The 16,477-nt window shown below is 35.9% G+C and overlaps 2 protein-coding genes across 2 annotated transcripts in view; one reads left to right on the top strand and one right to left on the bottom strand.

Moving 5' to 3' along the window:
- Positions 1-2,134: 2,134 nt before the first annotated feature.
- LOC143920145 (protein FAM136A-like) lies at positions 2,135-3,233 on the bottom strand. Its single transcript, XM_077442862.1, has 4 exons — positions 3,053-3,233; positions 2,726-2,845; positions 2,508-2,606; positions 2,135-2,433 (listed from the first exon to the last, which is right to left on the bottom strand). The coding sequence occupies exons 1-4, from the start codon at positions 3,137-3,139 to the stop codon at positions 2,296-2,298; spliced, it is 444 nt and encodes a 147-aa protein (XP_077298988.1). The 5' UTR covers positions 3,140-3,233; the 3' UTR covers positions 2,135-2,295.
- A 3,955-nt stretch (positions 3,234-7,188) lies between these two features.
- The window catches only part of Oda (Ornithine decarboxylase antizyme), a 28,253-nt gene continuing 18,964 nt past the window's right edge, over positions 7,189-16,477 (top strand). Inside the window, exon 1 of the mRNA XM_077443364.1 lies at positions 7,189-7,311. Coding sequence (XP_077299490.1) covers positions 7,268-7,311 — 44 coding nt within the window. The 5' untranslated portion in view covers positions 7,189-7,267. The remainder of the gene's footprint in view (positions 7,312-16,477) is intronic.

Raw genomic sequence — 16,477 nt, 5'->3', positions numbered from 1 at the left:
CACATAAACACATAAATAAAGGTAAATTACTCATATATATAAAAATAAAAAATAGCATACATATATAAATAAAGATAAAACCAACATACATACACATTATGCTAAATAATAAAATTACAAAATGAAAACAACATGTGTAAATATGTATGTAGCTAGAAGTCATTTAAAATATGCTGCCTGACAGAACTGTATGATGCAGTAAAAACATCAAGGCTCCCAGAAAGCAGGTTAAATAATCGAATGGCTCTTGAAAGGGGTGTTATCAAGCACATTAGTTCTGGCCCGAATAGGCAGGAATAGAGTTCTGGAGCGAGATTCTCTGTTTCTCAGGTACCCTAAGTTTAAGATTACACAGAACTTCAGGAAGATGACATTCACCCCTTAGAATTTTTAGAAAAAGCTTACCAAGATGATTGTTTCTACGTGAAGCTAAGGAGTCAAAGCTCAAGGAGCCCATGACAAACTTACTGGGAAATAAGTAGGGATAGCGCCCAAACTCTCTCATGTAGAGATAGCGAAGAAATTTTCTTTGCACCCTATCTAACATTAGCGTGTACCTTAAATGATTAGGACTCCATATGGCCTATGTATGTGTATATACATATGTATGTGTATTAGAGTTCGCAATAATAACCAGCAACATAGCTCAGTGATTAGCGTGTAATGCTTTCAACTAACTGGTCTTGGGTTCATTCCCTGGCCAGACCATGGATCAATTTGCAAATGTATCCGATTTCATTGAAATGGTACTACCAAATTGGCAAAAACCTTTACTGCCCCTCGCAAATTCGAGTATATAGCATCCCACAATATGCTAACTACTCTATAAAATATATGTATTTCTTGAAAGATTAGTATCGTTGAATTTGCCCATAGATGTCTCTATGACACTGTATAAACGTAATTGTTTATCGATGTTTGTAATTGGCAAGGAAAACGCATTGGGGTTTACCTGTTGGGCCGTCCTAGTATATGTATAAAAAATAAAATAATAGATTGTGTGTTATGTAATAATTAATAATTATATTGTATTTAGTTGCGTGAAAAAAAAATTTCAACTGAAATTTTGTCTCAAAACAGTCTTTTACATTTTATTTTTAATTAAACACGTATTTCATGTCGATTTCAAATTAAATATGAACAAAAATATCAGACTTACAATATCCACTTATTCAATCATTTATTTTTTTAATTAATCTGTCAAATACCAATTCATTTGTCAGTCAGAAGTTTGCCAGTCATTTTTATTACTTAGATAAGAACAAAATGGCAAAGTTTCAAACCGATCGGAATAATGTAGTAATATTGCCTGAACCATTAGTGAAGTGAAACATATAAAAGCCTTGTAAAAGTGGTTTTTTATATCTTCCAATTGATCAAAAGGAATCGCCAAAAAATTTTTTTGACTATTTGGATCTATATTTTAGATCCAAATTGATAACTATCGTAAAATATATATGTACATAGTTAGAACTCCATATAAATATTAGACAAAAAAGGGTTCAAAGGCGAATTACAAAGATTCCTTCTGAACTCAAATCACTTTCTTATAACGAAAGATTGAAAAGATTGAATCTCACTACATTGGAGACGTGACGAACTAGAGGTGACTTAATCGAAGTCTATAAAATACTTAACAATCACTATAATTGTCATATGTCTAATCTTATTACATTCAACGTAAACACTCACTTCAGAGGTCACTCGCTTAGACTCCAAATAGAAAAATCTAATAAAACAATCAGAGATTTATTCTTTTCAAAGTGGTTTCAGTTTGGAATAAGTCTTCCCAATGATACAGATAACCTCTGATAACGTTAATATTTTTAAGAATAAGCTTGATACTATTTTTAAAAGAAATGGATTTCTCTAATTCTTCTTTCCCATAATCGTATTTCTGTTTTTAATATATTTTAATTTTTCTCATCTTATTTGCATATATGTATAATTTGTTAAAATATGTTTGATCAAACCCCTTGGATCTATCGAATTTGCCGCATCCCCCAAGTATATTAAATAAATAAACGAAATAAAATTTGTGTAGTTTCCAAAATATACCGAAAATTAATTAATGTATAGATTTATATTTGATATTTCAATAACGTCTTTTAATTCATAAAAAAGAAAAAAACTTGAGAATAATAAATCTTATTTATAAAACATAAAAATTTAAAATGTATAAATTTTACACAATCATATTCACATAAATAATTCATACACATAAATTTACTATAAATTCAACAATGGTCAACACTAAGAAATGTTTTATTATATATTAATATAATAAATAAAATTCTAAGACGGAACGCTGCTAGTTGGAGGTCCTTTCATCAAAACGGACTTCATCGTCTGAAGTAGCTTCGGCATCGAGTCTACATGCTTGTCGACACACTTCACAGCACAATCCTCAAATTTCGCAGTATATCTATCAGCCTGCAAATACAAATCGTTATCACAAATATTACACAGAGAAATAATAAAAAATATCTTTAAATAAAGTATCAAACCTGTTGTTGTGTTGGATTTATTTCCATAATCTCTCTAATTTCATCGTTACACTGCATTACACATCTCTGCAGTCTATTCTGAAGGTGAGTCAATTCACTCTAAAAAGTTAAGTAAAATTTAAGCATACTTCCTTATCTATACAACGACTTACAAACATGATAATAGGGCATTTGGTGAATCATATTTTAACTGCTGCTATTAACTGTTATACAATTACCTGAACGTAATTGTTAGCATTATTGAGTGGAGTGCTACAGTTTTCTATACAAGCATGTGTTTTATCGAGACTGTAGGAAGTATTGTCGCAACACCTTGCAGCACAGCGATGCATATCACCCTGAAAAAATAGAAAAAAAACATTAATGATATTTCACAATCTACTGCTAGATATATCATAAGTATCCCTATACAACACAATGTAAATAGTATTGAAAGAAAGTTTTAAATATAAAAGACATGATAGCTTGTCATCATGTTATGACCAAAACTAAGCATGGAACGAAAGCTTGCTGTACGGCCTAACCTAAAAGTAAACATTTATAACCTGCATTTTTCTGAGATGTGATCGGTCCAAATCGTCCACTAGCTCGGACATTAGATGTTCTAGACGACGTTTCTGCTGTTCTACCATTCTGAAGCTGTTACTTGATCGTTTGCTTTATTAGAAACCCTCGAGCTGGTGCCGGTGAATTATGCAAGGTTATCTTCAGTCAAACACATACAGTGCTGCCAGTCGTTCTGTTATAGTGTGGCGAGTGGAAAAAATGTTTGTGTAATCGTGTTTATGTGACTTGTCAAGCTGGACTCGCTAACTTTACTCAAAAATAATTTCAAAAATAGAGCTTAATCAACAGCAATATAAAGTATTTTCTTCTTACTATATAGACTATTTTTAGAAAAAACTTTTATATTCATAAGAGGTGTTTAGATTTTCAGTACAATAACTTTGTTCGATTATCAACATATTGTCCTGAATTTATGACCCAATTACACTAGGCAAGCTTTTACACTATGTGATGGTGTGTAAACTCACTCCAAGTTAAATAAAAAATATTGAGTAGCATATAAATAGTCATCTTGAATTCATTTTTTTATTTAATTGTTCAACAATCTTTCTTTACATACTTGTTTTAATGTTTTTAATATTAGTGGTTGTAAATTGATTTCAATATGATTAAAATTGTTAAAGCATGTTGAAAAATTTTATTCTATTGAAATTCCAGATGAAAGAGAGAGTAAAAACTTTTGTTAACAAAAAAATTCCTAAGAAATAAATTGCAAACGAAGAAATATTAAATGCTCTTTGATTTTGCTTTTGATAAATAGGGACCTCGTTACGACTGTCAATGACCAGCGGACAAGATGCTCGACTTTCTGCTCCTGCTTTCTTAGACAATGGAGGCGACAACTCGACCGCCGATCTCCAGTTATTAACTTACTCATGGTTATTGTTCACATTTCTTTTAAATTTTAAAGTTAAACCATAAAAACCCCTCTTATATTATTGATAATCTATCATACCCTTAATGGTGCTCACGTTCATTACAAAAAGTAACGTCGGCGAATTGGCGAACAACTGTAACGTTTCTTTGATACATATTTAGTTCGAGTGGATGCAGTATTTTCTCATTTGAATAACATAATATGAATTTCTTCGGTTCGATGATTCGGAATCCCCGTAAAAAGCGATCTCGCGCACGTCACTAAAATCTCGATCACGGAACATCTGGCACCCAAATCTCCATCAATCACGCGAAATATTGTACTAACGAGAACTCGAGTGTAAGATATTCCATATTCGCGATTTTTGTGGCAATGGTTGTCGCAATAATCTGTTTACCGAATTTCCCCTAATTTGAAGGTAATTGGACTATTCGTCACATTGTGGTGGTCACAAAGACAATTTTTGCCATGAAAATCGCGAATACACAATATTTGGCACTCAAGTTGTCGTTAGTATTGTTGCGTAGGGGTGGGTGGAGGATCCAAGTAAAAGGCCAACAGTCGTTTCACAGCATTTATTGATAATTAAGGATATACACGCACTGTCAGTGCTCAGTCCAGAATGACATGATATCGCCTACGTACCACCTTATAAAGGGTAGATCTCTCAGGACGCCTAATCTGTTTACCTGTTGTATAGTCACGTATTCGGATATGTATTTCCACGACATTGGGTCTCCCCGTACCGATTCTGAGAAATAACTAATAACGGTCATTGTTTAGCCTAAATGCACTTCGAGTCCAGATATAATCCTTGGAAGTAAGTGCAAGCACTTAGTTAATCCGATAACAGATATCCGTTGGTCTAAGTGCAATTCGCTCAATCCGCGGCGTACGTAACAGTATGATGGACTGTTCAGCCGCCAGATGTTCCGTTATAGAGATTTTAGTGACTTTGTGACGAGTACTTTGTAACCAGTAATCACCGAACCAATTTGAAGACGATCGAATTTTATAATTCGAATTTCGCATTAACGAAGTTTTCCGCTTAATTTAAATAATGTTTCAATTGAATAATAAACAAACAAAATTGCACCGAGCTGCGACACCTTAGCACTGCGACCGATGGCTCACAGTGATCCTAGGTGAGATTTTAAACATTGTTTGCATATCGGAAGAGTTGTAAAGTGCGGTGTATGCTGTCGGGGTTTTCGAGGGTGAAGGTGAATAGGGGTTGAGAGTGCGTGACGCACGTCCGGGTTTTGGCGCGTGCGCAGAGTCGTTTTTGGCCTGAAGTCGCCCGATCGCCTGCAGCTTGCGCCGTCCCTGGCGAGGAATGACGTTAAGTGCCTCGACGGCACTGAACTGCTCTAGAAAAGAAACCGCAAGCAGCCGCCCTGCCGCCGCCGCCAAAACCGCCATGCCCTCCCTAACCACCGGCCTTTGTACCAGGTGAGACCCCCCCCTTCACCCCACCCCCGCACCACGGACGGCCGCCATCTTGCGCTGTCATTCGCCAACTGTCAACGCCGACGTACATATGCCTTATCGAACCGAACCCGACATCGATATACATGCATACTATCAACTTATCTAAACGCTCGATTGATAACACCAAAACGTCGACGATCCGCACTATGCTACGAACAGTTCGAGTCGAATCGTTAATTTGAATAAAATAATTGGAAACGTTCATATGATGCACCGTTATGTCATTGACATTCATTTGTTTTATTTCTATTGTTTGTTTCGCGTGCGGTCGTAACACTCGCGCTAACTACAACCATACTCGTTAATAAAAACGATAATTATAAATATTTATCTCACATATGATACTAGAACTTTACAGATTGGAATCCCCTTCCGTTAACTATGTTGGCAACGTCTCCAATATCTAGAGCAGTGGTTCTTAACCTTGTTGGAGGTACTGAACCCCACCAGTTTCATATGCGCATTCATCGAACCCTTCTTAATTGGCACCCGAATCATATGATTCGGGTGGGTGTCTTAACTTCCGCCGAACCCCAGGGGTTCGATCGAACCCAGATCTAGAGTGATATTATTAGTAGAGGTAGGATAGTCACAGTGCTATCCATTGTTCCATTGTTGTAAATCCTTTGTAAAAAAGGTTCAGCAAACCTTATAACAATGTATTTACAAGCTTTGAATAATACGCGGCACCTTTTGGGTCCGGTGACTAGATATTATATCACTCTAGATCACTCTAGATATTATATCACATATATCTGCTCAACCGGGTTGCTGGTGAAATTGACCTCTTCAGTGTAAACTGCGCTAAACTGGTTGAGTGGTTGTTGAGCAACGCCAGTGGTTGATTTTATCAATTATAAATGTCAATGATATAGCAGGTTGTTATTATTATTATGATGTTATGATTAGAGATTATTATGATGTTACGATTAGAATAGAGAGAGAGGAAGCGTGCCGTTCATTGTTAATTGTTCGCTGTGCTTTGTCCAATTTTATGAAGAATATTTTTTTGCACTCTAGTTTTGTAAATAGACCCAAAACGCCCTGATTCATGGAAAAAGCACGCTTCCTATCCGCCCTTTAGTTATGATTAGAGGTAGGATAGTCACAGTGCTATCCATTGTTCGGCAAACCTTTAACAATGCATTTACAATCTTTGAACAATACACGGCCCCCTCAGGCTCCGGTGACTAGTTATGATTGTATGACTGGCCACAGTGACCCGTTGGAGCTCTCTGTAATGTCACTGTGGCTAATATGTTAAAAATGAAATAAACAACCTCGATTTAAAATATTTCATCTAAAATATCCGTTAGGAAACGATATGAAATACGCGACACCATTTTAAACACAATCGAAAACAATCGAATTTTAATTAATTAATTTCAAATATTGCGTCTCGCTCTAACGCACTACGCGCTGCATTAGAGCGAGCGAGATAAAGCTATGACAAATTTTAATCGTTGCTTGGAGCAAACAATTCAAATCAAACATATTAGGTCAATATTGATGCAAAATTCCTCGAGTTGAATGAATGGTTTTTCGAGATTTTTACAGCGTCGATGCGTTCGTGGTGTGGATCGACGGGAGTGTATTTGTGGTGCATTTTTGAGGCCATCCGTGGGTATAGAGCGAACAGCTGATCTCGCCACAAAGCAGTGGAAAATTCCGCTGGCGTCGATGCGCGTCGGTGAAAGGGGGACCCTTCAATGTATTGACGTTGGCCAGACGCGCTCTTTGTGCTCAGCTCGCGTTTACGCCGAATTGAAACGCGACGAAACTTCCTAAAACCCCAATCAACAAACTTCCAAAAGTGTCGTCCGACATGCCGACGAACGTTTCGTGCGATTTGGCCCACGTATTTCTCAGGTAAACACAACAGACGCGAACAATCATAACCCCCAACAAACAAACTGCTCCTTATCTTCCGTGCGCCGTATTGTTCTCTTGCAAATAAATGCACGACTTAGACCATAGAATGCCATTGCAAAAGCTTCGCCAGGTTGAGCGACCTCAGATGCTCTACATCGCGACCCACCGTGTAAAGGTTAATTGTTTTATATTATTGATAGCTACATTCAACAACGCTGTTTAATCGAATCAATAATAATCCGACTAAAATTGAAGACGTCTCATCTCACGAAGACGAAATATGGTGGTCTTATCTAATTGGTGCAAGGCTGACGACGTGTGAATTTCGTACTGCGTGACTACGTCTATGTATATACTTGGGTACTAATTGGGTCATGTTGTTAGTACCTACTCGAGAATCGTGTCGAAAAGTTCATGCATTATACATATTTGATATCATATCGTTTCCTGTATATTTACGTTTATTCTGTTATTGGGCGATATGTACATAGTATGCCGTTTCGTAAATTGATCAGGAGTTGTTGATAATTATTTCTCCACTTGCTAGTCCCTATTCAAATATTTATAAAGCATGTGAACACTGTAGCCAAGTTTTGAAATTTTTTTTTGTTGCCTTCACTTTCTTCATTCTTATCTGTTTGTTGATGTTTTTCTTTGCCAAAATATTATCTAGAAATTGTAACTATAAGCATTTTCAAATGTCAATTGTTGCAGTTTTTCATTGTTTAAATTATTTTATGTTATACTAGTTGTTTTACCCGGCTTCACCCAGTATTTGTAATATAAACAGCTTAAACATGGCGAATCTAATATTAAATATTCATTTGTTTTTTTTATTAAAATAATATAAAATATATCGAATCGTCATAGAAACTGTTTTATTTACGAAATTCCCAATCAAAGATACATAGTCTCTTTTGAAATTATATATTATACCAGAATCCGGCGGCGCCCCCCGGGGCCGGCGGCGAATTTATTTGAATTGAAAAAAAAATAAATCGAATCGTCATATAAACTGATTTGTTTTCGATTTTACGAACCAATATTACAACTTCTCTTTCGAAATTACATATTAGATATGTATAGGATCCATTATCGACAATTTCTGAATATATTCTGATTCATTGACCAAACTTTGGGTATAGATCTTTTAGTTCACAAAGTCTTATCATTGATATAGGGCGTTTTGGGTCTATTTTCCAGGAAACAGGGCAAACTACAAAGCTAGAGAGTATAAAAAAAGGTTCATCATAAAAATGAACAAAGCACGGCGAACAATGAACAAAGAACGGCGCAAAGTTGACCCGCTCTTTATACCGCCCTGAATACATGCACAGGTTATTAATTGATAAATTATCAATTAATAACCTGTGCATTTGCATTCAGGGCCGCCGAAAGGGGGGGGGGGAGAAGTTGGGGCTAAAGTTCCAGGGCCCGGACTACTTAAGAGGCCCCATGTTGGGACGATCGACTGATAGATATTGATATTTTATATATATACATATATTTCATAAATAAAAATACATATATTTCTTTTATGCTAAATGTTTATTATTTTTCGATCCGCGCATTCCTTGTGTCCATGTGAAATCGTAATTGTTATATCATACTTTCTCATTTGATTACATATTTAAAAAAAAATAGCATTTAACATATAGGTATTTTTCCAATAGTTCAGATAGATTTTTCGCATATTAAAAATAGGTCATGGAACTATTTTTCCAGGGCCCGGAATTTCTCTCGGCGGCCCTGCATGTATTGGAAACAAATGCGTGTAAATTATATCCCACAAAAACATTGTTTACCCAGCAGTAAAATAAAAAAAATATTATTCATTAATTAATTACTATACATTTTAATATAAAAAGTATAATAAAAAATTACATTTAAGAAATAAATAAGACAACGTAAATTTAAATCGAATCATAACAAATTTTCATATCACTCAGGACATTCCCGAATCCACGTCGATACCTGAATAATCAGCAAGGTTTATTATTGGTATCGAAATAGTCACCAAACCATTTAAAACTTCTGTTTCTACCGGTATACACAATCCAACAGGTACTAACCTAACTTTGGGTACTGCAGTACCTCATCAAAACCGGTTTTTGTACGAAGAAACTATAGACAGTATACAATCGTCACTGGACCTAAATAAATTTCATCCCAATATTAAAAGTGCTAGTTATCCATACATTTATTATTCAATCAAATTGCTTCTATTATATAAGCATTTATTTACAAAGAAGCTTAAGTAAATTGGATAAAGTTGGTTTTTGAAATTTCATAAGCTGCCCCGACTGCGAATACAGGCTTCATTATAATATTAAAATATATACATACATATATACAAATAATTAGCCTAGCAACCTTTTATGTTTGACTCATTGTAGTATTCGACCGCAATTGATAAGACTCGATAAAAACGATGGTGGTCAGTAATTTTCATCGACAGGTCTAAAATAATTTTGGAATAAACAAAAAGCGACATATTCATCGATAGTTTTGAGTACAGGAACCATTTTTCTGGCAGGAGTTTGATAAGCGCCAATGACGCACGTTGTTTATACGAATGACGCATTTTGTTTGCGCGAATTGGCGATTCAATCATCGGAAATTATGACTTGTTTTGTTTTTATCGGCCGGCTAACCACTATTCGGCACACATGTGTCCTTCGACATTCGAAACTGACAATAATTCGCGTACACTTTGTATACTTTGCGTTTGCAATTGGACACGATTGCGTGGCGTGTTTTATGATAATGTTGCTAGGTATTGCTAGATATACGTTCATGGGTACATTTCCAGAAATTTGAGAATGTTTACGAATCGACGACTTTCGCGATTGACCGTTGAGCTACATACATATGTATGTACAATGTAGTTCGGAATTGTATATTGTGCGTATCAGCGATATGCTTAATAATTATATTTTTAGACATGTCTGCAGCGCACTTTGATGTGTACTTATTTACTTTTTTTTTAATGTAAGCATTTTGAATTGTGTGTACATTAATATGTTATCATGACCGCGATAAGCTCTGTAATTACATACGTCTCATTATTTTTTCAAGTAACGCTATGAAGGCATTTTTGTGGTTCATTTTCTTCTTGTTTTTACAAGCTTTTTTTAATGATGTACCATTTAGATTGTTTTGGTATAAAATTTTAATTAAAAATTTTAAAAAAAAATTCTTTAGCTCCAGCTAACATTCATCTATTGACAAAAGTTTTTCTTTCTTATCTTCTATTCGTGTCTATCTTGCGTAACTTTCATGTTAGAATCCACCACGTGGCTCCGTCGTGATAATGCCCTTTTTATGGTGGCCTGTTGTCACAATACATAATTTTTTTTAAGTAAAACTTCTTTGCGAATGGTCTAGTGAATTAATTGCTTTTATATTGTAGCGTGGACGTGTAGAAGTTTCCGAGGTCGGAATGAAAGACGCAGCAGTAGTGGTTTTTAGTTTTGACCCGTCGGCCTGCTAGCTCCGAATGAAGCACGGATCAAAACTGCTTAATATATATACCCGTCGGGTACTCCCCGTACAGGTAGATAATTAGTCGATGGGTCGCAAGACCTTATTGGCTGTTGTATACTGAGAGACCTTATTGGCTGTTGTATACTGAGAGACCTTATTGGCTGTTGTATACGCAAGACCTTATGGCTGAGATCAAGTGATCAGCGCTAGTAAGCCAATAGGCGACTAACACCAATCACCTAGTCTCTACGTTACAATATGCCTGAACGAGTAACTGAAACATCGCAAACAAGAGTGGGATGCTAGGATGGCTGTTCTACACATCTCATCTCTGTTCTCCCACTTATTGAAAATTAACTTTTATTGAATTGCTTTTTCTTACCTGGTGTGTAGTTTTTTTTATCTTATAAAATTTAATTCTGAATTAAGATTTTAGCACTGCCCGTTAAATAAAATTTTCATTATAGATTTTCATAAATAAACCTGATAAGTAAATATGTGGTAAACCTGTTGATAAAACTGTTTATGAGTGATAGAAACAAGATTGCAATAAATCGATTTTTTGATTAGATCTGTGGAAAATCTGTAAACGAATGAATAGGCAGCATAAAAAAGATATACATACACTACTTCTAAGCAGTATATATATATATTTACATACATACATGCGTGGAGTTTATATAAGTTGTTATCAAAAACAATTACATATATTGTAAAACAGCATGCTAGCACTTTACTGTATTTACATTATCTTTCATCATCAACAATACTGCTGGATTATGATAGTTAAAAAAAACTGGCTTTCATAACTAAGTTCAGTGTTGGGACGATCCTTTTTGCACAAAAAATGGTTCACTTTTTGGTCAAATGGTTCATTTGACGAGCACCCAGCCAACGTCGAAGATTAGTTCTCACTACGTCAGACTAGCGCACCTGTTGCTTACCTTGCTTCCTTCAACAATCTCTTGGGTACCATTGGAGCTATCTCCCGTCCGATCTTTTAGCGATGTTGCCTACTGCCTTTTTATCTTATTTTTAAGTTCCTCATAAGATTGTCGGGCCGAAAGAAATGATGCTTCCGCGAATTTGATAAAAATGCTAAAAGTCGTTGAAGCACAACATAGCATAACGAGGTCGAAACTATTAAAATTTCACTGTATTTTTACCCTCCACTGTTTATTTTCTTCATTCACTCGGATTTTCATATCACGTTTTTTCAACAACTCAACAACGTGTTCATATATTATATGTGGATACGTTCACTAAACGGATAACGACACGAGTCACGCGCTTCGTATAAATCAGTGCATAAATGGCTTTCAGGAAACTGTTTTGGTTTCGTTTTCGAGTACTTATTCATTACAAGATTGCTCCTTGCCAATTTGAAGGTCGACTGCTTTCACCGAGTATAATGTTGGGCACAATGTTGCGGAATTTGGCTGATGATTGACGCCGCTATGATGACAATGCAGGAATAATATTATCATCGGCCGTTTTGTTGTGACTCTGCTGACGCACTGCCAACTAATGAAATTGGACGAAGGCCCGCTGGCAAGACTTGAGTTTTTCCGAAATTACTATCCCGGGTAAAAGTGTTCAACTTAAAAACAATGCTGTCGGAAAAAAGCTGATCGACCCCAGTGCGTTATCGGCCCCTGAATCGACAACTCCTTTCTGAGCTCCTCAGACCATCCCCAGATTTCCACCCTTTTCTTGAGACAGCGAGGACAGAACAGAACTGGTATATTGGAGCACAGCGTGCGGTTCAAGGTCGCCTTCAGCTTTCCATCTTCTTCACATCTCTCTATCCACCCGACGTCAAGATGATGATGTACCAGATTGTGGATTTCCAACTTTTCGGGTAATCTATGTATTATATATGTACTGTCGCGGGTTCTAAATCAAATAACTTCTTCCCTTTCTTTGGTGTGCATATTTGTCCAATGAACCACTATGACGACCCCCACCTCTCTTTTCTTTGTCTTTCAAATTGGATCGTCTTATTGGAGTGCTTCTTATTAATTCTATAAATTATTCCCGGAGATCTTGTTTTATTTTTATTCTGGAATTTCATTCCATTGAAGTACCATCCTTCGCTAATGTAGAAAATCTGCTTTCCCCAGCTCCTCTTGTTTTTCCTATTGCTATATAAATTGTGTTTTGCCAGTGATGACTAAAGCCCTGACCCAGAGGGTGTTGTTGTAAATGCATTGTTAAAGGTTTGCCGAACCTTTTTTACAAAGGATTTACAACAATGGAACAATGAGCGGCAATGATGTGAAACTTGGACATTGAACGCCAAATTGCTACACAAATTCCAATGCACTCAAAGAAGTATGGAACTTTGTATGCCTGTCATAACTATAGGTAGGATAGTCACAGTGTTATCCATTGTTCGGCAAACCTTTAACAATGCATTTACAACCTTTGAACAATACACGGCCCCCTCAGGCTCTGGTGACTAGTCATAACGAGGAAAGACAGGGAACTGGAAAGACTGATAAATTCGCTTCGACAATCTTTGCTGAAGTTCTAATTGCTTCATATAACATTGGTTATAACCTTTCCCCGACGTATTTATTGAATATGACAGATATTGCAACAATCATAATCGCTCGTAATCTTCAAGTTGCAAGCTGTCGTAAAATACACGTTGCAAAATAGTTGTTATTTGTTAAACGTGGCAAACATTATATGAGGCAATATGATCTTCCTGAACTTTTGATATTTACATGCATATTGCATACATACATAATAGTTGCATTTGGGTAAAATGTGTGAACGCTTATTGGTTGAATGCTACAAGATTTTCCCAAACTACAATGCGGAAAGAATCCGCTTCATTGTTTTGAGACATTTTTGATTAGGTAAGTGGAAAAGATTAATTTATTTTATTTTATCTTTTAATTAGTCTTTGTTGAAAACTGGTAAAGCCTTTTATCAAATATAAATTGAGAAGCGAGCGCAAATCCTAATAAGTACTTTTTATGTCACTAGATTATAGATAAAATGAAAATTGTGTGAATCAGGTGCATTACAAGCAACGTTACAAGCTGTACCTACATATGTATGTATGTAATTGCTCGAATTTGTCTATCAAAATTAAAAACTACATATGCGTGTACATTAAGGTAGCAATAGCTTAATCGCTTTCCATTTTAGAGACAAATGCTTACGTGCCATTCGGTGATGGTACTTGCCAATTTATTTTTGGAACTCCCGAATTAGGACCGCAAAACAAATGTTACATATACATACATGGATGCCGTAATGCTAAATATTTGGTACTTGCCGTGATATAACAATATTTACATGCTATCTTTCTAAATAAATGTGTGTTTAAAATATATATATTTAAGAGCTTCAACGCACGTTTGTCTATGGGAACGATATAGTCACAAAAATAGCGAGATTTCTCAAAACATGCGATTTATCAAATGGTTCGAACTTCAAACGCTCAAACTTGCAAGGTTAATGTTATCGTTTACTCGCTTAGGTCGTACCTCCCACCACTTGATCGATTTACTCGCACACGTGTCTGTGGCATGTGCTCATATTGACACTTTCCTGCATTTCAGTTCTAATGATCATAGCTTGGGATAAGAAGACCGCACGCACAACCGTTGGTTTGATTTGGTTAATATTCATATTGCAGTTTAACAAATTCACGCTATTCACAAATGCACGATATATATGTACGTACATACAATAGTGTACCATATCACTTGAGATGTCTACTTGTTTCGTATGTAAATTATAATTATGTAAGTAATATCCCTACTACGCGTCTCCTATTATACGGTTTTTCCACAAAATTTTGTAAAATAAATTTCCCCCTTTAAAATCGTGTTCTTATATAAGTTATAAGAACACGATTTTAAAGGGGGAATTTTATATGAATAGATTCCGTGTTATAAATTATAACACGAAATCTATTTCCGTGCTAAGGTTTATTCATTCTAGCACAATACGAACTGCTCGTAACCAGCAGTACGAAAAGTATTCTTTGGTACATTTTATATGGACACATTCATGTCTAACGTAGCTAGACGTAACAGTATGTAGTAGCCGACAAAATGTATTCATACTATCCAGCAGTAGATGTCACCGTAACGTATCAAGTAAAATCGGTTTTCTTTGGCCGCTGCAGAAATATTCACGCACGACGTGACCTCATAGTAGCGAGTGCACGCCTACTAATGAAAGTGCGCATGTGCAAATGAATATTTTCGAAAACGTCGTATTGTGACAATATTGACTAATATTGAAGATTGCGACCCAAGCAGTATCGCAATATGTAATGTAGTATATGTATGTAAGCCGATTTTGCCTTGCACTCGGCCAAGACATATCCGAATGTGCGTTGCTGTATAGTATGAATAGAAATTGTCGTTTACGTGCTGGACAGCATGAGTAGACCCTATAGGGAGGCAATTTCAACTTAAAACCAGCAGTATAGCTCGGTGGTTGCGTTCATTCTAACCACCAAGAGGCTCCCAGGTTCGAGCCCTGGGTTGAAGATAATGTATTCGGAGTATTTCTGCAGTGCTGCTGGTCAGATTGAATATGTAAGTCGATCGATTCATATCAGAGTTGGGCGATTTATCTAATATATAGCCAGCAGAATAGACCAGCGGTTAGCATATAATGCTTTGAACAGAGTGGTCACAGGTTCAAATCCCTCTGGTTTCTGCTGGCCAGACCTTGGTTTGTGACTCCAGGTCGATCGTTTCCTATCAGAGTTTGCCAATTTATCTGATTTCCATTGAAACGGTTCCAACAAATTGGCAACCTTACCCATTTTCTCGAAAAATCTCGAGTTTTCAGCAATCTCAAATTTCGCTGAATTATATAAAATGCTACAAATATACAAAAAAAATGACCATAAAATGTGGATGTTAGTTGATATGTATTTACTGAATTTCTCTGAATTGTTTAAATTCCTGAAAATTTACAAATTTGACCATATGTAGATGCTCTGTAGATATTAATTGATATGTATTTATGTACTTTGTATAATACTAATAATATTTGTATCGTATGTACAATATGTCTGGCCAGGAAGGCGCATTGGGGTTACCTGTTAGGCCTTCCTGGTATAAATTAAAGATAAAATAAAAAAAATAAAAAAATAAAAAAAAAAAAAATATATATATATATATATATATATATATATATATATATATATATATATATATATCATTGTTGACTCGGTTCCTCATCAAATTGGCAAATACCATCCTCCCTACTATGTGTCACCACTATTTGAATATGATTTCAAATTACTACCGTTGGTGTTGCTCGGGGGCAAGCCGTAATGGCATAGTGGTAAAATAAGAAAAAAACTTGTTTTAAAAGTGATCTGTAGGTTTGATTCTGATTTACCGTTTATTTAAGCTGATAGCTGTAATAGCGGGCCTATCAGGACGGCCTCGGTACATTTTCACCTTATCACATCGTATGATTTTAATGGAATACATTTAGATTACATTGTTTTGTCATTATCTAAACGGTCTGCACCCTTGCGATAACCTCCGTCGTGTACGTACCCTCTGCTAATGCGTTATTGATATAATTGCCTCGATATTAAAGTTCACATGTATCGACTTTCGGTCGACGCGTTGCATAACGTCTTAAGTCACACGCGAACCGTTGATTGCGTTTTAACGATGATCGA

This window comes from Arctopsyche grandis, chromosome 12, assembly GCF_051622035.1.
Source record: "Arctopsyche grandis isolate Sample6627 chromosome 12, ASM5162203v2, whole genome shotgun sequence".
Classification (NCBI taxonomy): Eukaryota; Metazoa; Arthropoda; class Insecta; order Trichoptera; family Hydropsychidae; genus Arctopsyche; species Arctopsyche grandis.
The sequence above is the reverse complement of the archived record's forward strand: the minus strand, read 5'-3'. Positions and strand labels throughout refer to the sequence as shown.